We start from the raw sequence: 23,850 nt of genomic DNA, 5'->3' as shown, positions 1-23,850 counted from the left end.
GAGTTTCACTCAAATAAACTATGCCCATGCTGTAGAGAGTGGGACCTGTTGATGCCCGATACTGGTAGTCATCATCTGTCCACAGGTGATTCCTTGGACAGCACACAATGCTGTGTGACCATGTTGGAGAATTTCCCCATCTAATCAACAGGGCTCTACGTTAAAAACATTAAGAACAACAATAAAACTCAAAAATTAAAATTTTGTTCTGGGCATGATCCTCTGTGACATCATCAAAAAATACGACATTTTTGTCCAATGAACTTTCAGAATAAAACACGGAAGGTCTGCTGGTTGTTGGTCAGTTTCCTTCTTCATTCATCCTCGCTTTTGACGGGTTTTAGTGGACATTTCATGAACTGTAGCAGTTGCCCCATAAGATTAAATTGTAGCCACTGCTGTCATGTCAAAGCTGCGGAACTTCACCTATCATGTGGAGAATTGTGAGCCGTATAGTCATCTATAGCTTAAATCGATTTTTCAGGGTCCTGAGTGTTGCACAGAATCAACATTGAGAAAATAGATTTCATCCCTAGAAATAACAACTTCCTTTTTCTTTGCCTGATAGGTTGTCAGTGTGATGTAGGCGGGGCCATTGGCATGGCGTGTGATGAGACATCAGGGAAGTGTCAATGTCGGAAGAACATAGTTGGCCGGAAATGCACCGAGTAAGACACGGACGATTTTAATAATTTAGATTCCGTCAAAAGTACATTTTGCGCTGTTGTGATTAACGTAACGTTTTTTGATTTATATTCTCATCTACCTTGTTATAGGCCAGCACCGAGCTACTACTTCCCTTCTTTGCACCAGCTGAAGTTTGAGGTTGAGGATGGCACGTCTCCAAACGCCAGACCGGTGCGCTTCGGTTATAACCCACAAGAGTTCCCTGATTTCAGCTGGCGAGGTTATGCTATAATGTCCCCCGCACAGGTGAGTACGTATTAAAATGAGAACCTTAATGAATTGAATGACTTGTGATTATGAATTCCATTATGGCTTGGAAATTCTTTTGTGATCTGCCACCTCAAGAACTTTGTATCTTCCTTTTATTTATCCTTTTTCTGTCTGTTCTGATACCACTGTGATTCTTTTTGCTTTTACCTCTGCACTGATATTTCTGCTTTGAACACACAAGCCTCTCTTTATATCAGGGCCGATGTAAGAATGTGGATACCAGCTCCGCTATAACTAACCCTATCTCTCTTCAGCCGGAAGTGATCCTAACACTTTCCCTTGGCTTTCCTGGCCTTTTCCATATTGTAATGCGCTACGCCACCCCCAAACAAAGGGGGAGAAAACGAGTGCGAGCAAGGATCTTGGTGGTGGATGAAGCTGGCTTTAAGTCCTGCTGTGACTGTAAGTGAAGGGCCCGCCTCCCTTTTTCGGATGTATTTCCTCTCCTCACCTTGCTTGCTGTCTGTTGATTAACCCGCCCTTGTCTGTTTCACTTCTCCGTTCACCTGACACGATCTTTAACCCTATCTGTTACACCCTCATCATCTTCTCCTCCGAACCTGTGTGTGCTGAAGCAGTCAGCTGTGTGTTGCTCTCGCCCCCCCGCAGAGTGACGTCAGAGTAACAGTGCATGTTGAACCAAGAGAAGGGAGGCAGCACTTGTTCCGTGTGGTTCTGCGATTCATTAACCCGAGCAACACCAGCGTGACTGGTAGCGTCAGGGCTGCCAATAACAGAGGCACTGCAGGTGAATCAGCGTTTTCATTCCACAAACTAACCCATCATTCAGAAAAAGTTAATCATTCCCTTACTGACAGTTACATGTAAGCTGACATGAGTTTCTCTGATATTATTCCCATCAGCAGTGGTATATTTCTGTTAAGTGTGTAAAATTACTCTTTTGCCACAGGGTCAGAACAGAGTAAGGAAGTAATATTCCCAGCGAGTCGCTCGCCAGCCTTCCTCACCGTCCCAGGAGAGGGCTTTGCCGAGCCCTTTGCTTTGACTCCTGGGAATTGGATCATTCACATCAAGGCCGAGGGGATACTGCTGGTGAGGAAGACTCTGATGAAGAAGTTATCGTTTAAAACGTGCATTTTGCTCAATTTTCTTTTGATTAAAAATAACAAATATATAATAAACTGAACTCCTAATATAGACACTATCACTCTCACTTCTCAGGACTATTTAGTGCTGCTGCCCAGGGATTATTATGAAGCACCTCTGCTGCAGGAGAAGATCACAGAGCCCTGCACTTACCTGCCCTCCGCAGACAGGAACGCAAAGTAATTATTTAATTATTCTGTTCAGCAATTTGTGGCCCATTCATACTCACCACTTTGATTTCAGACAAAGATTTCTAGATTGATTTATCTTAACATGGTCCTACAGAAGTCATATCATATTATAATCATAATAGTGATGAGCGGTTATGATGCCTCCGACAGTAACAGCCAGTGGCCGGATTATGTTTATGTTGTATGTCCGTCTATTTCTTGTGAACACGTTGTCTCCAGAACGCCTTCAGGGAGTTTCTTCAAATTTGGTGCAAATTAAAGGTTCAGACTCAAGAATGAACTGTTTAGAAATCAAAGATTACCTAATGAGATTCCAGCGGTCAAAGGTCACAGTCACAATCATCTCATACAGATGTAGGGGAAGTAGAGAAATCCCACAATATTCTGAGCAGACAATCAAAATGGGATAACCATCAAATAGCAGCTAAAATAGGATGATGATGTAATAACCTTTTACCATTCATGCTGAATCTGACTATGTCCGTGTGTCTCTGTCTCAGCTGTCTATTGTACAAGCATGTGGCCATGGACGGCTTTAGCTCCGCACTGGGTTCACAGGGAAGGCTCTCCAGCCGCAGTGGGCGCAGGAGGAGGCAGGCTCGTGTGCGGCGTCCCACCCCGGACCACCCTGAGATGGCTGATCTCAGTGGCAGACAGGTGGGAAGCCATGAAGTAATACATCTGCTATGTACCCACCGATTTCAGTATTATAGACTCTACCTTTACAGTATAAAAGGGTTTAACAGTAAACTAAGGTGACTCGGCAGGTTCCTATCAGTTGTTTTACAGTCCAGAATCAAAGATTATACCTGTGCTGTCTGTATAGTAACTTCTTGAACTTTCTTTTTGACCTTTCCTCGTAATTTTCATTCTCTCAAAACTGTTCCGTGTCCATTTTTTGTTCTGTTCATGTGTCCTATAGTCTCAGCTTCAGCTCAGTTTGCGTGTGCCTCGCTCTGGCCCATACGCTCTGGTGCTGGAGTACGCCAGCGAGGTGGATGCTGTCCAGAATGTCAACATACTCATCGGAGGTCAGCTAGAAGGCCAGATCCCGGCCAGGGCTAATATTTACAGTTGTGCCTACAGGTAAGTCCTGCACTTGTTGCTCCAGCTTCTAAAAATATATGTTGTCAATGTCTTTACAGTGTGTGACAAAAAGTTCAGGTAATCGCAGTTGTAGATTATACATGTTTGTAGCTGTAGTATCTTTTAACCCCTGTAGCTTCCTGTGCCGGAGTGTGGCAGTGGACAGCAGTAATCAGGTGGCAGCGCTGGAGCTTTCTCATAGGACAGACCTGCTCCTGCAAATTTCCACAGCCTCATTCCTGCTGGTGAGAGAAACGTTTCCGCGAAAAAATCATTATGGCTCATAAATCACACTGCAACGTAATTTTTACAAATAAACATATTTCTCCTGATAGTACAAAGTGTATGCAGTGCCTGCGGAGGAGTTCTCCATGGATTATGTTGACCCCAAGGTGCTTTGTGTCTCCACTGTTGGACGCTTCAGCGATGACAGGTAATTTACCTTGAATATATGTCCTTTCGTTGTTGTGCAGAGACACATCTGTTTTCCAGGTGTGTTTGCATTCCTGCTGCTGGGCAAGGTTGTTTACCTGAGGCTCAACGCCAGGTCAAACTTTCTCTGTCTCTACCAGTAAATTTATTCTCACTCTGAACCTAATTACAAGGTTAGATTTCACAGTCACACGTGTCTATAAAAACATCTCCCAAAAGCCAAAATACAACAAAGAAAAAGTTAGAAATGACTTGAAAGCAAAAGTAAATATTAAAGATAATTAAAACCGTAAGAGAATACAAGTAGGAATCCGTGTTTCCCCATGAAAACAAGGAAATGTTACTATATTAGTTTAGTTTCTTAATCTGGAAATACCTCTGATACTGAGTCTGGCATCAGCGTGTACAGAAATCTAGGTACTGATCAAATACTACATCTTTAAAGTGTATTGGTTTCACCCGGATAAAACTGCATTTTTCTTTTTCACTCGATGGTACAGTTTAAGTCTGTGATGTGTGTTGTGCAATAGGAGTAGACTTGACGTTGGCTAATTATTAATAATCATGAAATATGAAAAAATTATCTATCAAAAATAATTAAATTATTAATTGAAGATGATCAGTAATCAAATAACAATAAAACCACTAATGAGAAAATAGGAATTATCAATTAGAAAGTACAAGCTATCAATTAACAATGATAAGGTTATCAACCAAGAATAATGAAAATAATTAGTCAAAAACAATAAAATTATCAATTTAAGAATAATACTATCTATATTAATAATTGAGAAAGGGGGGCACCACCCTGGTTTCCAGGGACCAACGATGTCAAGCTATAATTATCAGTCTCATAATGATAAATGTCAAATTAATAATGTCAATATTTTAATATTAACGATTACTTAATAAACAGTGAAGGCTTCTAAGTTCGAGCACAGGCAATCATAATCCAGCTGTATTCACACACTTATGCACAAATAATCACAGACTACAGATACTTTAATTACAAAAGTATTTATTAAAAAGGGGAAATAAAGTTATAATGTTATTCAATGATTTATCATTTTAACAAGCTCCGATATTTCAAAGATAAACACAGCAGCAGCACTTATCACAATTCAGAAAATACATGTAAAACCTGCGGTCTACCTATGTATGTCTGTCTCTGTGTGTGTGTGTCTGTGTCAAAGTGTCTCTCTGTGTGTATGTGTCTATGTGTGTGTGTGTGAAATAAAGTTAGTGTTATTTAATGATTCATCATCTTAACAAACTCCCATATTTCAAAGATAACAACAGCAGCTTATCACAATTTAGAACACGCATGTAACCTCTGGTCCATCTATGTGTCTCTGTGTGTGTGTATCTGTCTGTGTCTATCAAAGTGTCTGTGTGTGTGTTTGTGTGTGTGTGTGTGTGTGTGTGTGAGAGAGCGAGAGAGAGAGAGAGAAAAGGAAGGGGGCGTGGCGATGACGCAGTCACATCTAAGATGGCGGCCGATCATGATTCGTGGAATCAAGGCCTAAAAACTCTCAAAATGGCGGATTGACTACAAAACAAGATGGCGGAGCCGTTATGAATTTAGAGCCAGGATGGGAGGAGAGAGAGAGCGGAGGCGTGGCAATAATAGACTCAAAATGGTGGGTTAACTTGCGTTATTCAAGACGGAGTCTATGTTAATGACACCATGTGGCCGGAGCTCACACTGGTGGTCGTCACATGAATTACACAAAGGAAATTTTAGACAAAGAGAATTCTTATCTCTGCTTGGCTTTGGGGGCCGAATGGTTTCCAGATGTGTTCAGCCTCTCTAAGCATAGATTTAACCATGTGACATGAACTGTATTATAAATACAGATCGGAAGTGTGTATAGGTCGGTTTAGAAGGAGAGAGAGAGATAGAGAGAAAACATGTAAGGAGAGTTCAAAGAAGCTCTTAAAAAATACGCCTGAGATGAGTTAACAGTGATTCACCCCTCAGCCCTCAAGCGAACGTTGTGGGCCGAGGTTCTGATCGGTGAAATCAGTGCAGACTCACACAGACGTTAACAGTGCGGGCGGAGGCGCTTCTCGCGGCCCTATTTACTGTAACACAAAAACATTGCCATCAAACCGGAAACCGGAAGTAGCGGCTCGGAGTAGTGGCCGGCTAAAACAATGGAACACGGAGGTTCCATCAACAAAATACACTCAAGTATTAAATCAATACGCTACGTATTAAACTAACATCTGCCCAGGGCAGTTCCCTCCTTAAGTTTGCTGGAACCTCTGGGCAGACCCGAAAGGGCCTGGTGGGAACGTCAGCATCGGAGGAAAGAGAAAGGTTTCTGTGAGCTCAGCCTTTTTAAGTCATGTTCCAGGTGACTCCCCCCTGGGAGGAGGGGTCAGGGGTCAGTGTGGCCCTCCAGCCAATTGAGTTGTCAGGATTTGGCCCCCAGGGGCGGGCTTACAGTGGGGGACCCAGGAAGTGACCTGCTGCCATATGGAGATAAGGGCCCCATGCTGGATTTTTAAATGTAAGGGGTCTCCTGAAGTTGGTCTAAGGTTTTACGACTCTTTGTTCTAAGTCAGATCACTGGGCCTTCCCCAACATGTGTAATCGGGGGATTTATGTGTATAGATGAGAAAAGACTGCGATCGCCAGAGGATGTCAGATTAACAGGCTTTAACTAACAACAACTTGTTGCTGTTTACTGTTTCCAGTCAGCACTGTGTTCTGAGGCAGTTCGACAAGCCAACGTCGGCCGGGATTTTGTCTGCTGCCCGTGACGGACTCCTGTCCTCCCCTCCAGTCGTTGCTCCCCAGCCAGAATACGACGAGGACTCGAGGAGGAGACGACAGACGACGGGTTTCCCCGTCCAGGAACCGCAAGGTGTTGGGGTACTGCTCAAATTCCCTCAGGTAATAGATCACGAAAGAAGCAAAATGCACTTCTCCTAACCCTTTTCAATATATGCTGTGGTGAGCTTGAGATTTTCAATAGCAGTTGACATTCAGTGCACGTTTATGTATTTTAGGGGCGTGGCTTTGACAAGAGGGCTGATAGGAGGATCTTTTCAAGTAGCCTCTGCTGGCTTACTTTTCCAGGATTACCAACCCTAGCTTTAAGTTTGCTCGCCTTTTTTTCTTTTCCAGACGGAGATCAGTTTCTCTCCCAAGGTGCCCCTCCCTGGCAGGTATGTGGTAGTAGTCCATTATCACCAGCCTGAACATACCTCCTTCCCTGTGGAGGTCCGGGTGGACGCAGGGCGTGACTGGAGGGGTGAGTGTGTTTGAGGAAGTCCGGCTGACTAACGTGTGGTCAAATAGAATTAAGGAGTTTATTCGCTCCTGTTAGATAGAAGCATGCTTACTTTGGAAAAGCCTTTTTCAGTGAGGGGGTTGATTCCTCCTTAAGATTAGATTAAATCGCTGGGATCATGACAAGATAATGAAAAGACTTCGACACACTTCCCTATATGGCTTCAATGGAGAGTCTGATTATTGTATTATCCTGCTGTTACTCAGCTTCAACTCTGCTTTTCTCTTGCAGGTTCAATAAACGCATCCTTCTGCCCGGCGGTGTCTGGCTGCAGGGAGGTCGTCATCGCTGAGGGACGCATTTCCCTCGACTTGGACCAAAATGTTTGGCGGCCACCCAGCATCTCTGTCATCGTACCACCTAGGAAGACCCTTACCGTGGTCAGTGATGGATGTGTGAAGTCAGGAAGGGTTTTGACGAACCTTGTCCACTTTATTTTGAAGAATTAAATCAGAAAAATCATTTAAAAACATTGAGTGTCTCTTCTGTGTAAAGTCTGAGTGTTTGAGAGGTTGAGGACTTGGAATGCTGAGGTCCTCTCTCCTCAGTGTTATGCCAAACCCGTACAACAACAATGAAGGGCCTGTGTTCTCCCTGGCAGCCCCCACAAAGCGTTATACAAGCTTAGCTTCCAACCTCTGGTGCAGGTCGGTTTTTGTTTGCTAGTTTTCTTTTGCTTCTGAAACACCTTAAAACACAGAGATTATCCATTTATCTCTTTCTCCATCTGACTGATACGTATATTTTAAGAGCAAAACAAACCGAAGTGGATGTTTTTGCTGAGACTGTGTGTTTTTTTCTCTTTTTCTTATGCTTTGTATCATTTGTGTAGGATTATATCTTACTGGTTCCTGACAACAGCTACAGCCCAGATCTGCTGAAAGAGAAGCCGCGGGACAAGTCTGCCGATTTCGTACAGCAATGTCGAGGAGATGGGTTTTATATCGAGTAGGTATCCACCATGTCAGTAAAACAAGCTGGACACAAATCCTTATATCTTTTTTATCCGGGCAGTGATCTATTTTTAAGAGTGCGGTGGACGTTTTTGTAAATTGTGCCTTCTAGCTGTAATAATCTGGTGTTTAACCACATCTGCATTTTAAGGACGTACTTTTCTTTCTCTTTTTCTTCAGCCCGAGAACTTCCTGCCAGTTCTGCAGGGACTCGGCCCGCTCTCTCGTCGCAGCCTACAACGACGGAGCTCTGGCCTGCGACTGCGACAAGTCCGGCTCCACGGGAGCTGCCTGTGATCCAGTTGGAGGACAGTGTCCCTGCAGGCAGCACATCATAGGTCGACGGTGCACGAAATGTGCCACCGGCTACTATGGCTTCCCCTACTGCAAACGTGAGTAAACATTCAATTCAATTCAATTTTAGTTGTATAGCACCAAATCATAATATACATTATCTCAAGGCACTTTACATAGTTGGTAACTGTGGAGAGAAAAAACCCTCATGAGCCCGAAGAAACCTCAAGCAGAGTAAAATGAGGAGCAGAAGAGAGATGGGTGGAAAAGAGGGGAGAGAAAAAAAAAAGAGAGAGATATAGGGGGAGAGAGAGAGACCAGGGACAGTTGTGCACCATCAGGTTTCAGCTCTGCCAGACTAGTTGTTATAATGAAAACAATAGGAGTGATAATTATACATTCTCTTTTGACTTGGTGGGATGTGAGTGTAGACACCTACCACATAAAGATCTCTACCATCTCTTCTTTAAAACCATCTCTTCATCCCTCTAATTTTCACTCAGGATTACATTATTTCACAAATAATTTCCATTCTCTCCACTGCAGCGTGTGAGTGTGGCCGCCGGCTGTGCGACGAGGTGACAGGACGCTGTATCTGTCCTCCTCAGACGGTCAAACCAGCCTGTGACTCATGTCTGCGTCAGACTTTCAACTACCACCCTTTGCTGGGCTGCGAGGGCTGCGAGTGTTCCCCGACTGGCATCAAGACCAACGCAGGACCGGACTGTGAACGCACCACGGGACAGTGCAGGTGAGAGGAGAGCAGGGACTAGAGCATTTATTAGCAAGACGGATAAATTAAACTGCTTGTAGCCATTTACTGTGTCTCGTACTAATGACCAGGAATTGAAAAAAATTAAGTCATGTGGCCACGCTTCATTTTTTACTGGGGTGAAATTTTGATTTTTTTTAACTTGAATTAATTAACTATGAACCTTCATCTGATGTATAGATGATTTTAAGCTTCACTGTTTGTTTTTAAATAATCTGTCAATATGTACTTTTACAGAATAGCTTTACTTTTTTTGATTTCTTTTATCCTGTTATTTTGACATTTCTTTTAAATTATGTTATATAGTTTGATCTGCTGTCATAAATATTAGATTTTGAAATGTGAAACACATTGTAATTGGCTGCTTCGAAAGGTGCTATATGAATGAAGTTTTTTTATTATTATTATAAAAGTTATTACAGTTGAAATGTTTCTAAATGTTGTAATTTTAAATTGTAGATTTTTTAATTTTCCTTGATTTTATCATTTTAAAATGTAAGTATTTGTAAAATAGATGTTCTCTGACATGCACACATTTTAGGTGATGGTAGGTCATGGTAGGTGTGGCCTCCGGCTTTTTACAGTGAAAGTGAAACGTGACACCAAACCCCTCCAAGTGCTTAAAGAGGAGATTAGTTCACAGTCCCTTCAGGCTGATGTGCAGGTTGTCTGTTTCTGTCCTGTAATGCATGAAGAAATAGCAGCAAATTACTGTGCTGAGCATGAACACATGCGATGGGGTTAAACAGTACTTGCATATTTACGAACAGCATAATTAAATAAAATTGAGTTTAGTCCTTACATTTCACGTTAACAACATGCACAGAATGAAGCAACATGTCTGTGTTGTGGATTTGACATTTGACTGAAGATAATGTGCGTTTTGTGCAGTTGCAAGCCTCGAATCTCAGGCCGCAAGTGTGACCGCTGCGCTCCAGGTTTCTATCGCTTCCCTGACTGTGTGCCATGTAACTGTAACCAAGGCGGCGTCACACCGGACGTGTGCCACCCAGACACAGGGAGGTGTCTCTGCAGGGTGAGATCACCTCATTCCATCTCCTATAGTTTCAAAACTCCTCTTACTCATTTTTGTCTATTTCTCTTTCCTCGCTCTGACCTCCTCTCTCTCTTATGGCTGCCGTGTTTTTAGCGGAATGTAGCCGGTGTCAGGTGCGATACCTGTCGGGAAGGTTCCTTCTATTTTGACCCCTCCAACCCTCAAGGCTGCAGCAAGTGCTTCTGCTTCGGAGCCACTGACCAGTGTCAGAGCTCCAGCAAACGCAGGGGGAAGGTGTGTGTTTGCTTTTCGTGCTCTTGCCAGTCTGTGAATGCAAATGTAATGCCGACAAATCCCTCTGGCTTATGGCAGCTAATATATGTGGTGAAATGTTGGGTGTTTAATGCAAGACGCATATACAGGTGTTGTTCTGGAAAAGGACATACACTGGCATGATAGACAGCATACGTTGCCATGGCGACAGCACGTTACCTCATGAGTATTCAAAACTTCAAAGATTATATCATGACGTCATCATGCCAAACCTTAATGCTCTAAATCTCCAGCTTAGGGAGGTGTTTGTCTGATTGTATTAAACTAACACTACTTCAAAATAAAGTCACAAATGTTTGGAATAACACAGTACAGCAGAGTTTTAGGATGGATGTTTCACTTGTCCCTCCTCATACTCCCCGGTGTCAGTTTGTGGAGATGCGGGGCTGGCATCTAGAAAGACCTGACCAGGGGGAGGTTCCCTCTGTGCTGAACACAGCCAGTAACATGGTGGTGGCAGACGTCCAGGAGCTTCCTCCTACAGTGCAGACTCTACACTGGGTGGCACCACAGTCCTACCTGGGAGACAGAGTGAGTCAATGGAGGAAAAGAATATCCAGGCAACAAGATCTGCTGTTTATAGCTGTTTATTAATGATTACATATGTGAATAGATGCCGTGTGGTATCTCCAGAGTGAGGGATTAAAAGATATTATAGAGATAGATAGATAGAAAGGTGAAGTTAAAGTCAATATATTAAAAAATGTTCAGACCTTTGTCCATGACTTTTTTCACAACAAATATTTGAGATCTGAGGATACACTAACTCTGGTTTAAACGACTCAGCTAGAAGTTTATATTAATATTAGTGTTTGGTTTTTAGCTTCTTTAGGGTACGTCACCAGTGTTGTTTAATGTGCTTCACATCTCCAATGTGTTTTCACTTCTGAATAACTGGGTTCAGAGTTAAACATATTTCTTTTGCACTGCTGCAACATCCCTGACTTACTACATTAACTAGTCAAATGTTTTATAAGTGATAAAAAATGATGGTTCTTACTATCCTAGTTGATAAATAAAACAAGGAATGTATAGATAAATCATTTTCCTTTAACCTATTTCTTGTATTTTATTTGTTTCTGCAGTTTTTTACAGTTAAAGGATTTCTCCTTTTCTCTAAGGTTACATCTTACGGTGGTTTCCTCACCTACCAGTCCAAATCCTTCGGGATCCCCAGCGAGGGGATGACTCTGAAGGAGAGACGACCTGATGTCATGCTGACTGTGTGTATATTCTCACCATATCTTCACATCCTTTCTTCTTTTTTTGTCAGTTTATTAATCCAAGTCACTGTTTCTCCCTATAGGGACGGGATATGACCCTGATCCACATGGCTCCTCAAGTCCAACTTGCAGACAGGCTTTATCAGGGCAGAGTCCATCTGGTGGAGGTAAAGAATAATTCAAACACATTAAATATAAGCTTTGGCAGCAAAGAACTAGATAACCATAATTGAATACGTTGTTCTGCAATAATGTGTTGGACAAACAAACAAATAAGTTACTTCTGCAACATATCAAATCTGACAAAGACTAATGTTTAAGAAGAGTCTCCACCTTCAGATTTCTAGTTCTCACGTAACAAATCCATCGCCTGCAGGGAAATTGGCGTCACGCTATCACCAACAAGCCCGTGTCCAGAGAGGAACTCATGATGGTCCTAGCCCGTCTGGCGGACCTGAGGATCCGAGCCTTGTACTTCACCCAGAGCCAGCGTCTGAGTCTGGGGGAGGTGGGCTTTGAGGAGGCCACCAACACAGGGACGGGGAGTCCTGGAAACAATGTGGAGTATTGTTCCTGTCCGCCCCAGTACACCGGAGACTCCTGTGAGGTGAGACACTAAAAAGGCAGTTTATTAAATACAATTTAAAGGTCCAGTGGGTAAGATTAAGGTGAAAGGGATCTATTGACAGAAATGTAATGATCCTAGTGAGTGTGTTTCATCTTAACTATACAAATTGTTGTTTTATTTACCCTAAAATGGGAGACTTTAATGGGGGTTTCCTACAGTAGCCCAGACTGGACAAACTAAACATCCTTTGAGTTTTTAGGAAAACTAAAGGTTACCACATGTTCTCTTTCATGTTTGTAAGGAGAAGAAGAGGTGAGGAGTTTTCAACTGCCACATTTAACTTCACCACTTTGTCACTAAATTCTACAAACTGCACCTTTTAAGGCGTCTAAATAATTGTAAGAGGATTTTATGATTTTAAGGCAACATCCAAAATTTGGAAACAAAACCTGAGAGGGTATGCTGATCAAGTCTATAGATGGCATGTGTGGTTGAGTCTGATGGAAAAAGTGGAAAATGTATTACCAGAAGCAATACGGATCATTTTGTCAGGTCTGACAAACACAAAGAGAAACAGGGTGGAGCAACGATTGAGGAGTCGGACCCCATCCTCATACTTTTTGATTGTCCTGACACGCCTGAACCGAGCACCACACCCTTCACCTAGTGGAAGAGTTTTTCTGATGAGGAGGAATGTACTGGAAAATACCGGCCGATGAGCTGTGCAGCCCAAACTGCGTAGCCCCGGGCTGGGATATGATGCACAATCACGCAGACATAATATTAGTGATTGTACCGATATAATCACCGGCGTGGCTGCAGCTCACAGGAACGTTGTACAAACAAGCAGGATGTAGTTGCCAAGGAAAAAGATTTGCCTGAATTATTTTTCTCCTGGGAATAGTGCTGACTGGACCAAATGTGTTTGTGCTTCTCCAATCAGAATTGTGTTCACGGTTTGGCTCACAGAACCAAAATAAGACTTTTAATTAAACATTTGACAGAACATTCATTAGCGGAGAGAAAAAGTAATATTGTTATTATTTTATATTATGGGAGTGCCACTGTGGTTTCCAATATGAGTGTCGGTGAGCCGTTCCGGGCTGTTTGAAGGAAGGTCTATTATGCGTGCCCCGAGGTTATATGACAAGAACCTCACCCTAACACATGGGGTGAGGCAGTTGGCAACACTGTGTTGCTCATAAAACTTTGTCGGCCTGACACACCCATGTTCTGTCTCTTGTGTGTTTGAGCAGCGTGATTCAGGTGTGAGTTTGTCTGAGGTGTCTGAGGATGTCTGACTTTTCCTCTCAGTCACATATGCTTACCACACACACACACACACACACAGACACACACGCATACACACACAGAGAGTTGTGTCTCCATGACTCCAGAGGTCATTATATTGACGCACATTGATTTCCTGGGGACTCAATCTAACCTTCTAATACTAGTTACCTCTTGCCTAACACTTACCTTAACCTAACCTTAACTTAAGCTAAACCTAACCATAACCTTACCATAAACATGTCTTCATCTTAAAATGAATGTCCCTGTAATGTGACCGTGTTAACAGATTTAGGTCCCCACAGCATTAGTACTACCTGGACCACACATACATGTTTACATAAAGAGTAAAGCGTATACAGTGTTGAGGATTTATCTTTTATCAACCTGTAGTATTTGCCCAACTGTAATTTTCCTGTTCTCTATTTAAAAATGATAATAGTGGATTTCCTGTGTGTTGTCAGTTGCGTGTGTTTGTGCACATCTAACTGTTTCAATACAGTTTTTTTTTCAAGTGTATACGAAAGAATGAAAAGGAGAGGGAGACGATGAGAAAGCATGTAAACCCATGCATGTGTGTGCTTGTGTGCCTGCATACACTCATAGTGATCTGCAAGTGTGACTCAGGTGAGAGATGGGGCGTGTCCACACTCTCTACGTGTGTGTGTGTGAGTGTCTGTGTGTTTAAGAGGCTGAGGCAGGGCAGAGTGGAGCTTTATTTCACACAGACTTAACGCCTGGAATGTCAGATTCGTGTATGGATAGACAGCGGCGTGCGGGGGTCCTGCTGCGGACCCTGATATGTTGGACTTTGATCGGACTGTGCTGCGGCAGCCACAGGCCCTACAGCAGGGGAGAGAGAACTCGCTTTGCCAGGCATCACGGCCGATGGGCTCAGTGGACAGAGTTTCCATTCCTAACTGACCAAGGGGGACGCCAGCCCTCAGGACATGACAGAGGACAGTCCGTTCAGTTTCCCTCTATTAATGACGATGCTAGTATTCAGATTCAGGTAAAAAACACACAGAGATCTGATCTTGTTGTTTTTTTTACAGCTCTTTATGTCTCAGGTGTGGTTTGACGGTGGCCGTTATCTCTGAAGGCAAAGTCCGAGCTTTTGCTCTTCAGTGTTAAATATTAATGTTAGCACTCACACAATTATTTAGAGGCAATGTTGCAGATTGATGAGCAGGCCTGTTCTTACTGTTATAGAATTTTCACATCATGATAAACAACACAAGTTTTGAGGTATTGAATTAATTATATTAAGCAGAATCGTTTGCTCCTGTCTGGTTAATTCATCTTTAAAATATTTTCAAAAAATCACGACTTCATTACGTATATATAGTGCGATAACTGTATTATCAACCCCAGGTATCATAATTGTTGAGACAAATATACAGTGGTATATCAGGGTTTATGGGTTATTCTGTGTATAAACTGTAATTTTGGTAAACCATGTTTTTATATTTTTCTTTTTCTTTTCAGAAATGTGCTCCTGGTTTCTACAGAAACAACAGTGGGTCTTTCCTGGGCCGCTGTGTGCCCTGCGAGTGCAACGGTCTGGCTGACGAGTGTCAGGATTCCACAGGGAAGTGCCTGGTAAGTGATAAACTCTCATTAATGACTCAGGTTAACAGAGGAGACAACCACACATACCTACCACCAAGAGGGATTATTTTAGTTAAGCCGACTCCAGTGTAAATCATGCCAAAGTTTATTTATATAGCACGTTTAAAACAACTGCCCAAGTGCTGAACAGGCTTTAAACAAAGATTAAAGAATGTAAAAATACATCTGAAAAACAGAGAATAAATAGAAAAAGCAATAAAACAAGTATCATAAATAATTAAGACTTAAAATATGGCACAGTAACAGATAAAATCAAGGTCTCAAACTGCACTCGAATTGAGATCAAGTAAATACAAATTGGTCTAAGCATTCATTTAAAGGTTTTTAGGGTCTGAGATGTTCCATTATGTAGCGGTTCTATTAGAAACAGGTAACTTTTGATCCTATTACCTTTAAGGTACAACTGTGGGCACATCTTGTATCACCATATCAGAGGCATTATTTAATATGGTCCCTTGATTTCCTGTCATGGAGCCTGACTCGCTAATTATCCTGCTTGTTGGAAGGATGATCCTTTACGCAATTCCAAATCTCCACCATCTCCGTTGTGTTCTTTTGCAAGATGCTCAAGACCGGGCCTGTGTGTGCAATGCACGCATGGATCCACGCCCTCACAGCAGCGGCTGAGGGGAGGGCATCAAACACACTGTTTGAAAATGAACCTTCTCTTTGCCCCCATGTGTAAAATCGATATAAAGTACAGTATGTGTGCAAAGGTCTAGCATGAGTGCACAATTTTTTTTTAATACAGTGTCTTAATGTATTAATTTAGCTTGTTGACATCCTTAGCTCATTCGCCAGTGGCTTTAATTAACACATTGAATCATTTTCAGAATTGTCAGAACAACACAGCCGGGGACGGATGTGAACGCTGCAAAGAGGGTCACTACTACGCGGGTCACAGGACATGCAAAGTGTGCCCGTGCCCGTTCAGCTCCGCCACAAGCAGGTGGGAGGGAACAAGTGCTACACTCCTTAAAATAGCTGTGTAATAATCAAACGGGAAAATGGATTAAATTGTAATTTTCGCTGTCACTCCACAGTTTCGCTGTAGGCTGCAGAGAGTTTTTCGGAGACTTCACCTGCATTTGCAGATCAGGCTACACTGGAGAGAAGTGTGAGAGGTGAGAGTCTGCACGGACGAGTAATGGAAATACTGTCATCTCATTCTCAGCTGTTCTGCCTCTTATTCTGACTTATTCCTTTTCATCTGAAGATGTGCTCCTGGTTACTATGGTAATCCACTGACACCAGGAGGACGTTGCAAACCCTGTAACTGCAAAGGCAACGGGAACATCTGTGATCCCCGGACTGGAGGTTAGATCACAGACAGCCATGTATGAATTCACAATTAGAGTTTCCCACATTTTGGTTAGTCTAATATGAGAATTTTTTTCCTCTCCTCAGTTTGCAAGAACACTCTGGAGCCTGGAGACACAGACACAGATGATAAATGCCAAGGTACTTTGAGAACTGTTTTAGCTGATTCTGCGACATGCATTTTACGGAAAATGTATTTCTCTGTGAGTCAAATCGTCTCTTGTGTTTCAGAGTGTGACAGCTGTGCCCAGACATTACTACACGACCTGGAGAAGCTGGACGATGAGCTGGGACGTATCAAAGCCAAGTTGGACAACGCCAGCATCAGCGCCTCCTCTAAGGACCAGCTGAAGAACCTGGAGAAGGCCGTGTCCGACACCAAGGTAACACACGTCTCCTGAAACCATGCTCACTCGCTGTGTCAGCCACAGAAAGGGCTGATCACCTCAGAGACTTGATCGCATTCAGAAAATGGCAAATACAAACATCAGATCCACGGCCATGGGCACTGAGATCTTTGTACTTTGCACGCGACCATTTCCTACACATGCACACACTCACTTGCAAATGGTACGGCACAGGATGGGTGTGATTGTTCAAACACACAAAATCCCCGCTGATAAGCAGCACATCCCGTGTGTCGACACGAGTTTGAGACTGCACCACTGGATGCCAGTGTCTGTCGCAGCAACTTGTCGAGTCTCGTCCCCTCAAAATCTATGTGTTGGATCCACTTCATTCGACTGTGCATTCTTTCTACTTTTATATTCATGTGCAAGTCTCATGAATAATTCTCAATGCACCTACTACCACATATGGAGTTCTGCTGTTATAAAGCTGTTGTTACATCTCTGCTGCTTTTTTACAGATTCTTGTCAAAAAATTCAACTCTGCCATCAGCGCCCAAAAGTCCCGGATCAGCCAGCTGGAGGAGGACACAAGCACCCTGGTAGACGACATCAGCAGCCTTAAAGGAAAGGTAGAGTGTCGGAGCCAATACTCATAGGATCACCATTCAACAAGTGAGGGGACTTGTGTGTTAATGTGTATTTTGTCTACGTGTTTGTGTTCAGGCAGATAAAAAGTCGGTTGATGCCGACAAAGCAGTGGCAGACGTTGAGAAAACCCACAAGAGGGCGAAGTTACTGGATTTAGAGATTAAAAGCATGCTCAAGAAAATCCAAGGTGAAGGGAAACTTAAATTCAGTGGCAGCACAACACCTCTTGTTATCGTCCTGTTGTCTCTAAAAGTTTTACATGTTAATAATTTGCAAATTTCTTTGTGTTTAAAGCTCTGCTCGATCAGCTGAAAGAGTCGGGCACCAGCGGCGACACGACGCCCAATGAAAGCCTGAGTAAAAGTCTTGAAGATGCCCAGCGCATGGTGAAGGAGATGCAGGACAGGAACTTCGAACCTCAGAAAACAGCTGCCGAGAAAGAGCTGGACGAGGCAGAGAAGTGTACGACTCTGGAGAAAGTTCTGTAAACTCTCTCAAAACCAAAATATAGTCTCTTGAAGACTCTATTTTCTTCTCTTCTCTTCTCCAGTGCTTGAACACATCAAGACGGATGTAAGTAAGCAGTGTGACAAGAACGAGGCGGCGGCAAAGAAACTCCGCGGCCGACTGGGAGATTACGAATTGAAGCTCAAGGACCTGGACAAAGCTCTGAAGGAGGCCACGGACCTGGTGAAAAAAGCAAATGCTGAGAATGGACTCAGTGCTAAGGCCCTGGCGGAGCTGCAGGTAACTCACAAGTCGAGTAGTTAATCAGTTATAAGGAATATGTGTGTTTCTTGGTTAATAGTTTGTATAAAAGTCATATTATACGACAACATCATACGTATTACTTCCCGGAGGTTTTAAATATATAACCAATAATCATGATGATTTCTACAACATCATTTAAATAAATATAGCATAATGATTGAAACGATTGTGAGAATAAAGTTTTATTTTTACAAGAATACATTTTTTTATTTTCTTGACTAGAGTATATTTCTAAAAAAATAATATTCTGGCTTATTCTCGTAATATAACAAGTTTCTGTCGAATCCAACTTTTTTTGTGATAGTAGAACTTTGAAACTACGGGGGTTATCTTCTTACACATTTCCCTAATATGGCATTGTAGAATAGTCTTTATTATACATCTAAATGATAAAATATAAATTTGCACATAGTATACTAAGAATTACATAGTCATAATGAAATGTATTCATATGCTTCCTACAGAAACGTATTGAAGTCCTAAAAAAGGCGCGGAAGACGGTTGAGGAGCAAATGGCCCTGGCAGAGGATGAGCTCCAGAAATCTGTGGATTTGGTGAAAACGCTCACCGACAGTAAAACGGTAAACACTTGCCTGCTTTGTTACAATGAATTGCCTCATCTCCAATCCCACACCAGCGGGCTCTCAGGTCCTAACACGCCGTCCTCTCAGATAACGATCGCTGTTTTCTTCACTGTTCTCTGTAGTGCAGTTAACTGAATTTTTCTGCTGTTATGAATAACTTGCACCCATCCCCGCCTTCTTCACATCAGGAGTACGAAAAGCTGGCTGCACAGCTGGACGGTGCCAAGACCGATCTGACCAAGAAGGTGAACGATATTTCCAAAGCAGCAGCCCAGGAGGACCTTGTGGTGGCTGCGGAGGAACATGCCAAGAACCTCCTCAAGATGGCAAAGGAGCTTCAGGAGTAGGTTTATTGTGCAAGTAACAAAGACACATTAACTGTCTGTTGCTTGTCCTTTGATTTCCCTCCTGGTTTCAGTACTATTCGAGCATTAACATCACTGCATGAGATTTGTGGTGGTTGTATTCTCCGTGTGTCTGTGGTTTATTTTCTTCCCTTGTTACTGTGTGATAGTTCTGTGAAGAATGCAAGTGGACGGCCTGAGGTGCAGGACGCAAAAAACGCCATTGATGCCTACAAGAACTTAACAGACGCCATTAACGCTGCTGAGGCCGCAGCTAAAGAGGCCAAAAATGCAGCGGACAAAGCCTTGAAGGTAAGCCACACTAACTTCTTTTTGGCATTATATAAAATATCATTAAGCTTTTGACAGAACACTTATTATAATTTGCTTTCTTAATTTAGAACGTGAAGAGCGACAACCTCGCTAAAAAAGCAAAAGAACTGAAAGAGTCTAGTGAGGACCTGGTGCAGGATGCTCGTGAGGCAGAGAAAAACCTTCAGGGTAGGCTCTCTTTTTTTAAACTGTTCCATATTTGATCTTTTTACTTTTAAATGTCACCCCCCCCCCCCCCAAAGCTCAGTCACTGATTTCAGTTTTTTCTCAAACAGAAGCGACCAACGACCTCACTGACCTGAAGAAACGTCTGAAGGACGCTGACAAGAAGAAGGAAACTCTCAAGACAGACCTGCTCGATGCCGCGGACCAATTAAATGACATCAAGAGAGGTAGCGCAAGTAAAGGCATCACATGATGAGCGCTCAAATGAATCTGTTGCCAGAATTCATTATTCCTCTTTTTGTTTTTTCCATCAGATGACATCGGTATTATGATTGACGAAGCCAAGAAGAAGGTAGCTTCAGCGAACGATAAGACGAGCGACACTATGGACAAACTTGCGGCCATCCAAAAGGAAATTGACAAGATCAAAGTCACTCCTGTGGACTCTAACCTCGGCAATATTTTGGACAATGTTGACAAATCGGGTGAGAATTTGAATAACGTTTTTACATAATACACATGTAGACTTAAAAGTATGGCTTTTTAAACCCATTGCATTTTTCTGACTCTTGCAGTGAAGGACTTATTGAACACCATCCCAACTCTGACCAATAAGATCTCAGAGGTGGAGAACCTGACGACAGACCTCTCATCCATTGGCAACATATCTTTGAACATCAAGATGATCAAAGACCTCATCGAACAGGCGCGGGACGCAGCCAACAAGGTGAGGTTCAACATCTGGCCACGTCTGGTTTACACCTCCAACCCTACATTTAACCAACCAGTACCCCTGTGTGGTATCTCGCTCTGTTGGCTCTGATTCTCTACATCCTCTCTTCAGATTTCAATCCCGATGAATTTCGACGGCAACGGCCACGTGGAGCTGCGTCCTCCTTCCAATCTGGAGGATCTGAAAGCCTACACCTCGTTGTCTCTGTCGCTGCAGAGGCCCAAAGGCAGAGGAGACGGACGGCGCCGACGCAGACAGACGGCAGAAGAAAACATGTTTGTGTTGTATCTCGGCAACAGAGATGTAAGTGAATCACAAAACAGCAAGTCAATATGAGGATTTAGTTTTTTATTTGTTCATAATGCATGAACCAAACTCTGTTTTTCAGTCTTCGAAGAACTACATAGGTATGGTTCTGAGGAAGAACGTGCTGTACGGTGTGTACAAGCTCAACGGGGTCGAGTATGAGATGACGTCGGGCTATATCTCCAAGTCTAATCCCGACCCGGCGACGTTTGATAAAGTGGATCTACACAGGTGAACTAACAATGTAGTTCTGTGTAGAAGACGATGCATGTACACATATGCTATCACTCTTATCCTGACTGTGTTTAACCTAACTTTATACTCACGATTCAGGATTTACCAAGATGCACAGATCGTCCTCACCAAAGACATCACGTCCACTGCTGCCAAAGTGCCGATACGAGTCAGCAAACAAGGAGAGGAGAGCAAGAACCTGCTGGACCTCAGCCCCAGTGATGTTGTTTTCTACGTTGGAGGCCACCCTGCCAACTTCACTGTAAGCAACAGTAAGATAGCAACAGCCTAGATGATGAAAAAAGTTTAACTAGCGTGAGATTTATGAATACCCTTCTCTGTTTGGCCTCTCCTCAGCCGCCACCTTCTCTGAAACACCCCATGTACAAAGGCTGTATCGAGTTCTCCTCCTTCAACGACAAAGCCATCAGTCTCTACAACTTCCAAAATGCGGAGAATATAAACCCGACGATTCCGTGCAGGAGGTACTTCCTGACATAATTTGCATTTTTTTTTTTACAATTTATGCATTATACAGATATGTTGAATGAATATAGAGGCCGTATGAATAAGCACATTAGATGCATTGTGCGAGTAGATACATACACACAAATTCCCAGAGCCACAGATACATGCACATTACATGTATGTGACTACATTCCATTGCACACATATACAATTGTGTACATGCAACCAGGGCCGGGTCTAGACAGGCATGTATGAGGGGGCAGCCACAAATCTTGAGGGGGCATTGTGCTTTATTATATTATTATTATTATAAATTGGGATTTAGTTTGAGGGGGCACAACATTTATTTGAGGGGGCCAGGCCCCCTCTTGCCCCTGCCTAGACCCGGCCCTGCATGCAACTCAGAACAGCTCTGTGCACCCTCAGCTCAAGATTCACCTGATAATGTCCCAGTGACATTTCAGGCCTCTGTCAAAATCTGTCAGTGAATTGGCTGCTTTCTCTGTATTTACCAAATCAAAATAACCAGATTTAAAGAAAACTTTTCCTCTGATCCTCCACTCTGTCTAGGTATGCACCACAGATCGATATCAATTTCTTTGAAGGCACTGGATACGGCAAAATGATCCTAGCTAAGCAGACCCCTGTCATCCTCATCGATATGTCGGTCTTCGCGCGGTCAGAAAACGGTCTCCTCTTTTATATCGGAAGCGAGGTAAGCTATTATTTGTATGGATACTGTTTAAATCTAATGTCTTTAAGCTTTTGAATTTGAATTAAAGCTATCATTTGTTTTCTCTTCCACACAGGACAAATACTTCACCGTAACTTTGGAGAAGGGCTTCATTTGTATAAATAGCAACTTGCTACAAGAACCAGTAAAAAGCAATGCAAGATTATTCCCGGTAAGAAACTTTTTTATGATCGCTCAAATGACACAGATAAATAAGAGTAAATTATTGAACCGCATCTTGCTTTTCTTTCGTTTCTACAGAATAACGATTGGGTGGACATCCTCATCATTAGCTCAAACAGAGGAGAATTTTCAGTCCGTGCCAACAATGTAGAAGTGGCTAAGGCCAAAGCTGATATCAACCACAGCCAATATAAAGAGTACTATATCGGCGGTTTGGTGCAAGACCTGAGAGAAAAGTATGTGGTTTTCCCTCTTAGTCATTTTGTGCCATCAGCGTTTCCTCACTGTGCAGAAATAACTTGATTTTCTGTTTCTTCTTCACAGACACAAAATCACCTTTCAACCATTCAAAGGATGTATGAAGAATCTGAAGCTACAAAAAGAACATACACCTATATATGAGCAAGTTGGCGTCAGCAAAGGATGCCCCAAGGATTCCCTGGTAGGAAATCACAATTTTATATCCCTACTTTGTTTGTACACTCACATCAGAGCGTGAACCACAGTGACGTTAATTAACTGATGCATAATGTTCATGTTTCCATCTAGATGTCTCGTAAGGCAGAGTTCAGCAAGGGGAGCCTCCTGTCCGCTGACCTCCCAGGCTTTACCCTGGACAAAGATTTCACCGTCTCCCTGGGATTCAAGAGCATGGAGAATCAGGGTCTCATTCTACAAGACAAAAAGCTGGTAAGTCTTTGCGTGTGTTTTAAAATCTAATTTTTGTATCTCCCCACAGCAACAAGGTTGCTGGTTTGAATCCCACTTCCTTTTGTGTGGAGTTTGCACTCCCACTTTTGCACTAAAAAGATTGTGGTTAAGTTAGACTCTAAATTGATCCTAGGTGTGAATGGTTGTTTGTCTGGTTATTTTGGTGCTGTGCTCACCAAACAGATACAGCCATTAAAGACGAAGCGGTGTAGATAATGGATGGGTTTGTATCTGTGAGAGACCACACGTAGATCTCAGCTTTTTAAAACTTGTTTTTTTTCTACTCTCTAGCCTAATGGGATTACACTTGCACTCGTCGATGGCTACGTCATTCTCAGTTTCAACAATGAGATGCGGAAATCGAACGGACAGTACCACGATGGCCAGTGGCATTACCTGACTGTGACGAGAAGAGCTGGAAGGTATGACCAAGGCAGTGAATATACATATAAACATTAATAATGATATATTAATGTCACAGTCGACGCTCAGGCATACGTATACTGATGAAAAGAAACAAGTATATGGACTGTGATACCTGAGGATTAGATCAAACTTTGGTCACATTAAATGCAATAAAAAGTGAATTTACATGATTTTTCCAAACAGGATGGAGCTGATAATTGACGATGACGATAAGGGTTTGACGCAGACCGGCAGCAGCACTTCCATTCCTAACACAGATGGCTCCCTAATCCTGGGAAATAAACGGTTCAAAGGCTGCATCTCCAACCTCTACACAAGACGGTAATCTTTTCCTCACCGGGCTTGATTTTAAAATGTTGGTCCTGCCCAACTGTTATTATCGTTTTATTGTTTATTTTTCTTTC

At 42.7% G+C, this 23,850-nt stretch overlaps 1 protein-coding gene across 2 annotated transcripts in view; it reads left to right on the top strand.

Annotated features, from left to right (window-relative positions):
* The window catches only part of LOC133018627 (laminin subunit alpha-3-like), a 57,346-nt gene that overhangs the window by 26,224 nt on the left and 7,272 nt on the right, over positions 1 to 23,850 (top strand). For both annotated transcript variants that reach the window (XM_061085034.1, XM_061085035.1), the window contains exons 22-70: positions 569 to 668; positions 777 to 933; positions 1,567 to 1,705; positions 1,868 to 2,010; positions 2,140 to 2,243; positions 2,756 to 2,912; positions 3,178 to 3,341; positions 3,478 to 3,586; positions 3,677 to 3,774; positions 6,477 to 6,675; positions 6,910 to 7,036; positions 7,307 to 7,455; positions 7,908 to 8,023; positions 8,209 to 8,420; positions 8,869 to 9,073; positions 9,986 to 10,130; positions 10,245 to 10,385; positions 10,794 to 10,955; positions 11,546 to 11,647; positions 11,731 to 11,814; positions 12,024 to 12,254; positions 14,994 to 15,107; positions 15,971 to 16,086; positions 16,181 to 16,261; positions 16,354 to 16,454; positions 16,545 to 16,598; positions 16,689 to 16,840; positions 17,326 to 17,436; positions 17,531 to 17,642; positions 17,750 to 17,917; positions 18,006 to 18,202; positions 18,691 to 18,807; positions 18,999 to 19,153; positions 19,325 to 19,466; positions 19,556 to 19,655; positions 19,763 to 19,879; positions 19,967 to 20,137; positions 20,228 to 20,379; positions 20,497 to 20,688; positions 20,774 to 20,922; positions 21,025 to 21,187; positions 21,283 to 21,410; positions 21,964 to 22,108; positions 22,203 to 22,298; positions 22,388 to 22,545; positions 22,634 to 22,751; positions 22,859 to 22,999; positions 23,312 to 23,442; positions 23,630 to 23,767. In XM_061085034.1, coding sequence (XP_060941017.1) covers positions 569 to 668; positions 777 to 933; positions 1,567 to 1,705; positions 1,868 to 2,010; positions 2,140 to 2,243; positions 2,756 to 2,912; positions 3,178 to 3,341; positions 3,478 to 3,586; positions 3,677 to 3,774; positions 6,477 to 6,675; positions 6,910 to 7,036; positions 7,307 to 7,455; positions 7,908 to 8,023; positions 8,209 to 8,420; positions 8,869 to 9,073; positions 9,986 to 10,130; positions 10,245 to 10,385; positions 10,794 to 10,955; positions 11,546 to 11,647; positions 11,731 to 11,814; positions 12,024 to 12,254; positions 14,994 to 15,107; positions 15,971 to 16,086; positions 16,181 to 16,261; positions 16,354 to 16,454; positions 16,545 to 16,598; positions 16,689 to 16,840; positions 17,326 to 17,436; positions 17,531 to 17,642; positions 17,750 to 17,917; positions 18,006 to 18,202; positions 18,691 to 18,807; positions 18,999 to 19,153; positions 19,325 to 19,466; positions 19,556 to 19,655; positions 19,763 to 19,879; positions 19,967 to 20,137; positions 20,228 to 20,379; positions 20,497 to 20,688; positions 20,774 to 20,922; positions 21,025 to 21,187; positions 21,283 to 21,410; positions 21,964 to 22,108; positions 22,203 to 22,298; positions 22,388 to 22,545; positions 22,634 to 22,751; positions 22,859 to 22,999; positions 23,312 to 23,442; positions 23,630 to 23,767 — 6,763 coding nt within the window. The remainder of the gene's footprint in view (positions 1 to 568; positions 669 to 776; positions 934 to 1,566; positions 1,706 to 1,867; positions 2,011 to 2,139; positions 2,244 to 2,755; positions 2,913 to 3,177; positions 3,342 to 3,477; positions 3,587 to 3,676; positions 3,775 to 6,476; positions 6,676 to 6,909; positions 7,037 to 7,306; positions 7,456 to 7,907; positions 8,024 to 8,208; positions 8,421 to 8,868; positions 9,074 to 9,985; positions 10,131 to 10,244; positions 10,386 to 10,793; positions 10,956 to 11,545; positions 11,648 to 11,730; positions 11,815 to 12,023; positions 12,255 to 14,993; positions 15,108 to 15,970; positions 16,087 to 16,180; positions 16,262 to 16,353; positions 16,455 to 16,544; positions 16,599 to 16,688; positions 16,841 to 17,325; positions 17,437 to 17,530; positions 17,643 to 17,749; positions 17,918 to 18,005; positions 18,203 to 18,690; positions 18,808 to 18,998; positions 19,154 to 19,324; positions 19,467 to 19,555; positions 19,656 to 19,762; positions 19,880 to 19,966; positions 20,138 to 20,227; positions 20,380 to 20,496; positions 20,689 to 20,773; positions 20,923 to 21,024; positions 21,188 to 21,282; positions 21,411 to 21,963; positions 22,109 to 22,202; positions 22,299 to 22,387; positions 22,546 to 22,633; positions 22,752 to 22,858; positions 23,000 to 23,311; positions 23,443 to 23,629; positions 23,768 to 23,850) is intronic.

Source organism: Limanda limanda, chromosome 13 (assembly GCF_963576545.1).
Source record: "Limanda limanda chromosome 13, fLimLim1.1, whole genome shotgun sequence".
Classification (NCBI taxonomy): Eukaryota; Metazoa; Chordata; class Actinopteri; order Pleuronectiformes; family Pleuronectidae; genus Limanda; species Limanda limanda.
This window is presented reverse-complemented; position numbering and strand designations above follow the sequence as displayed.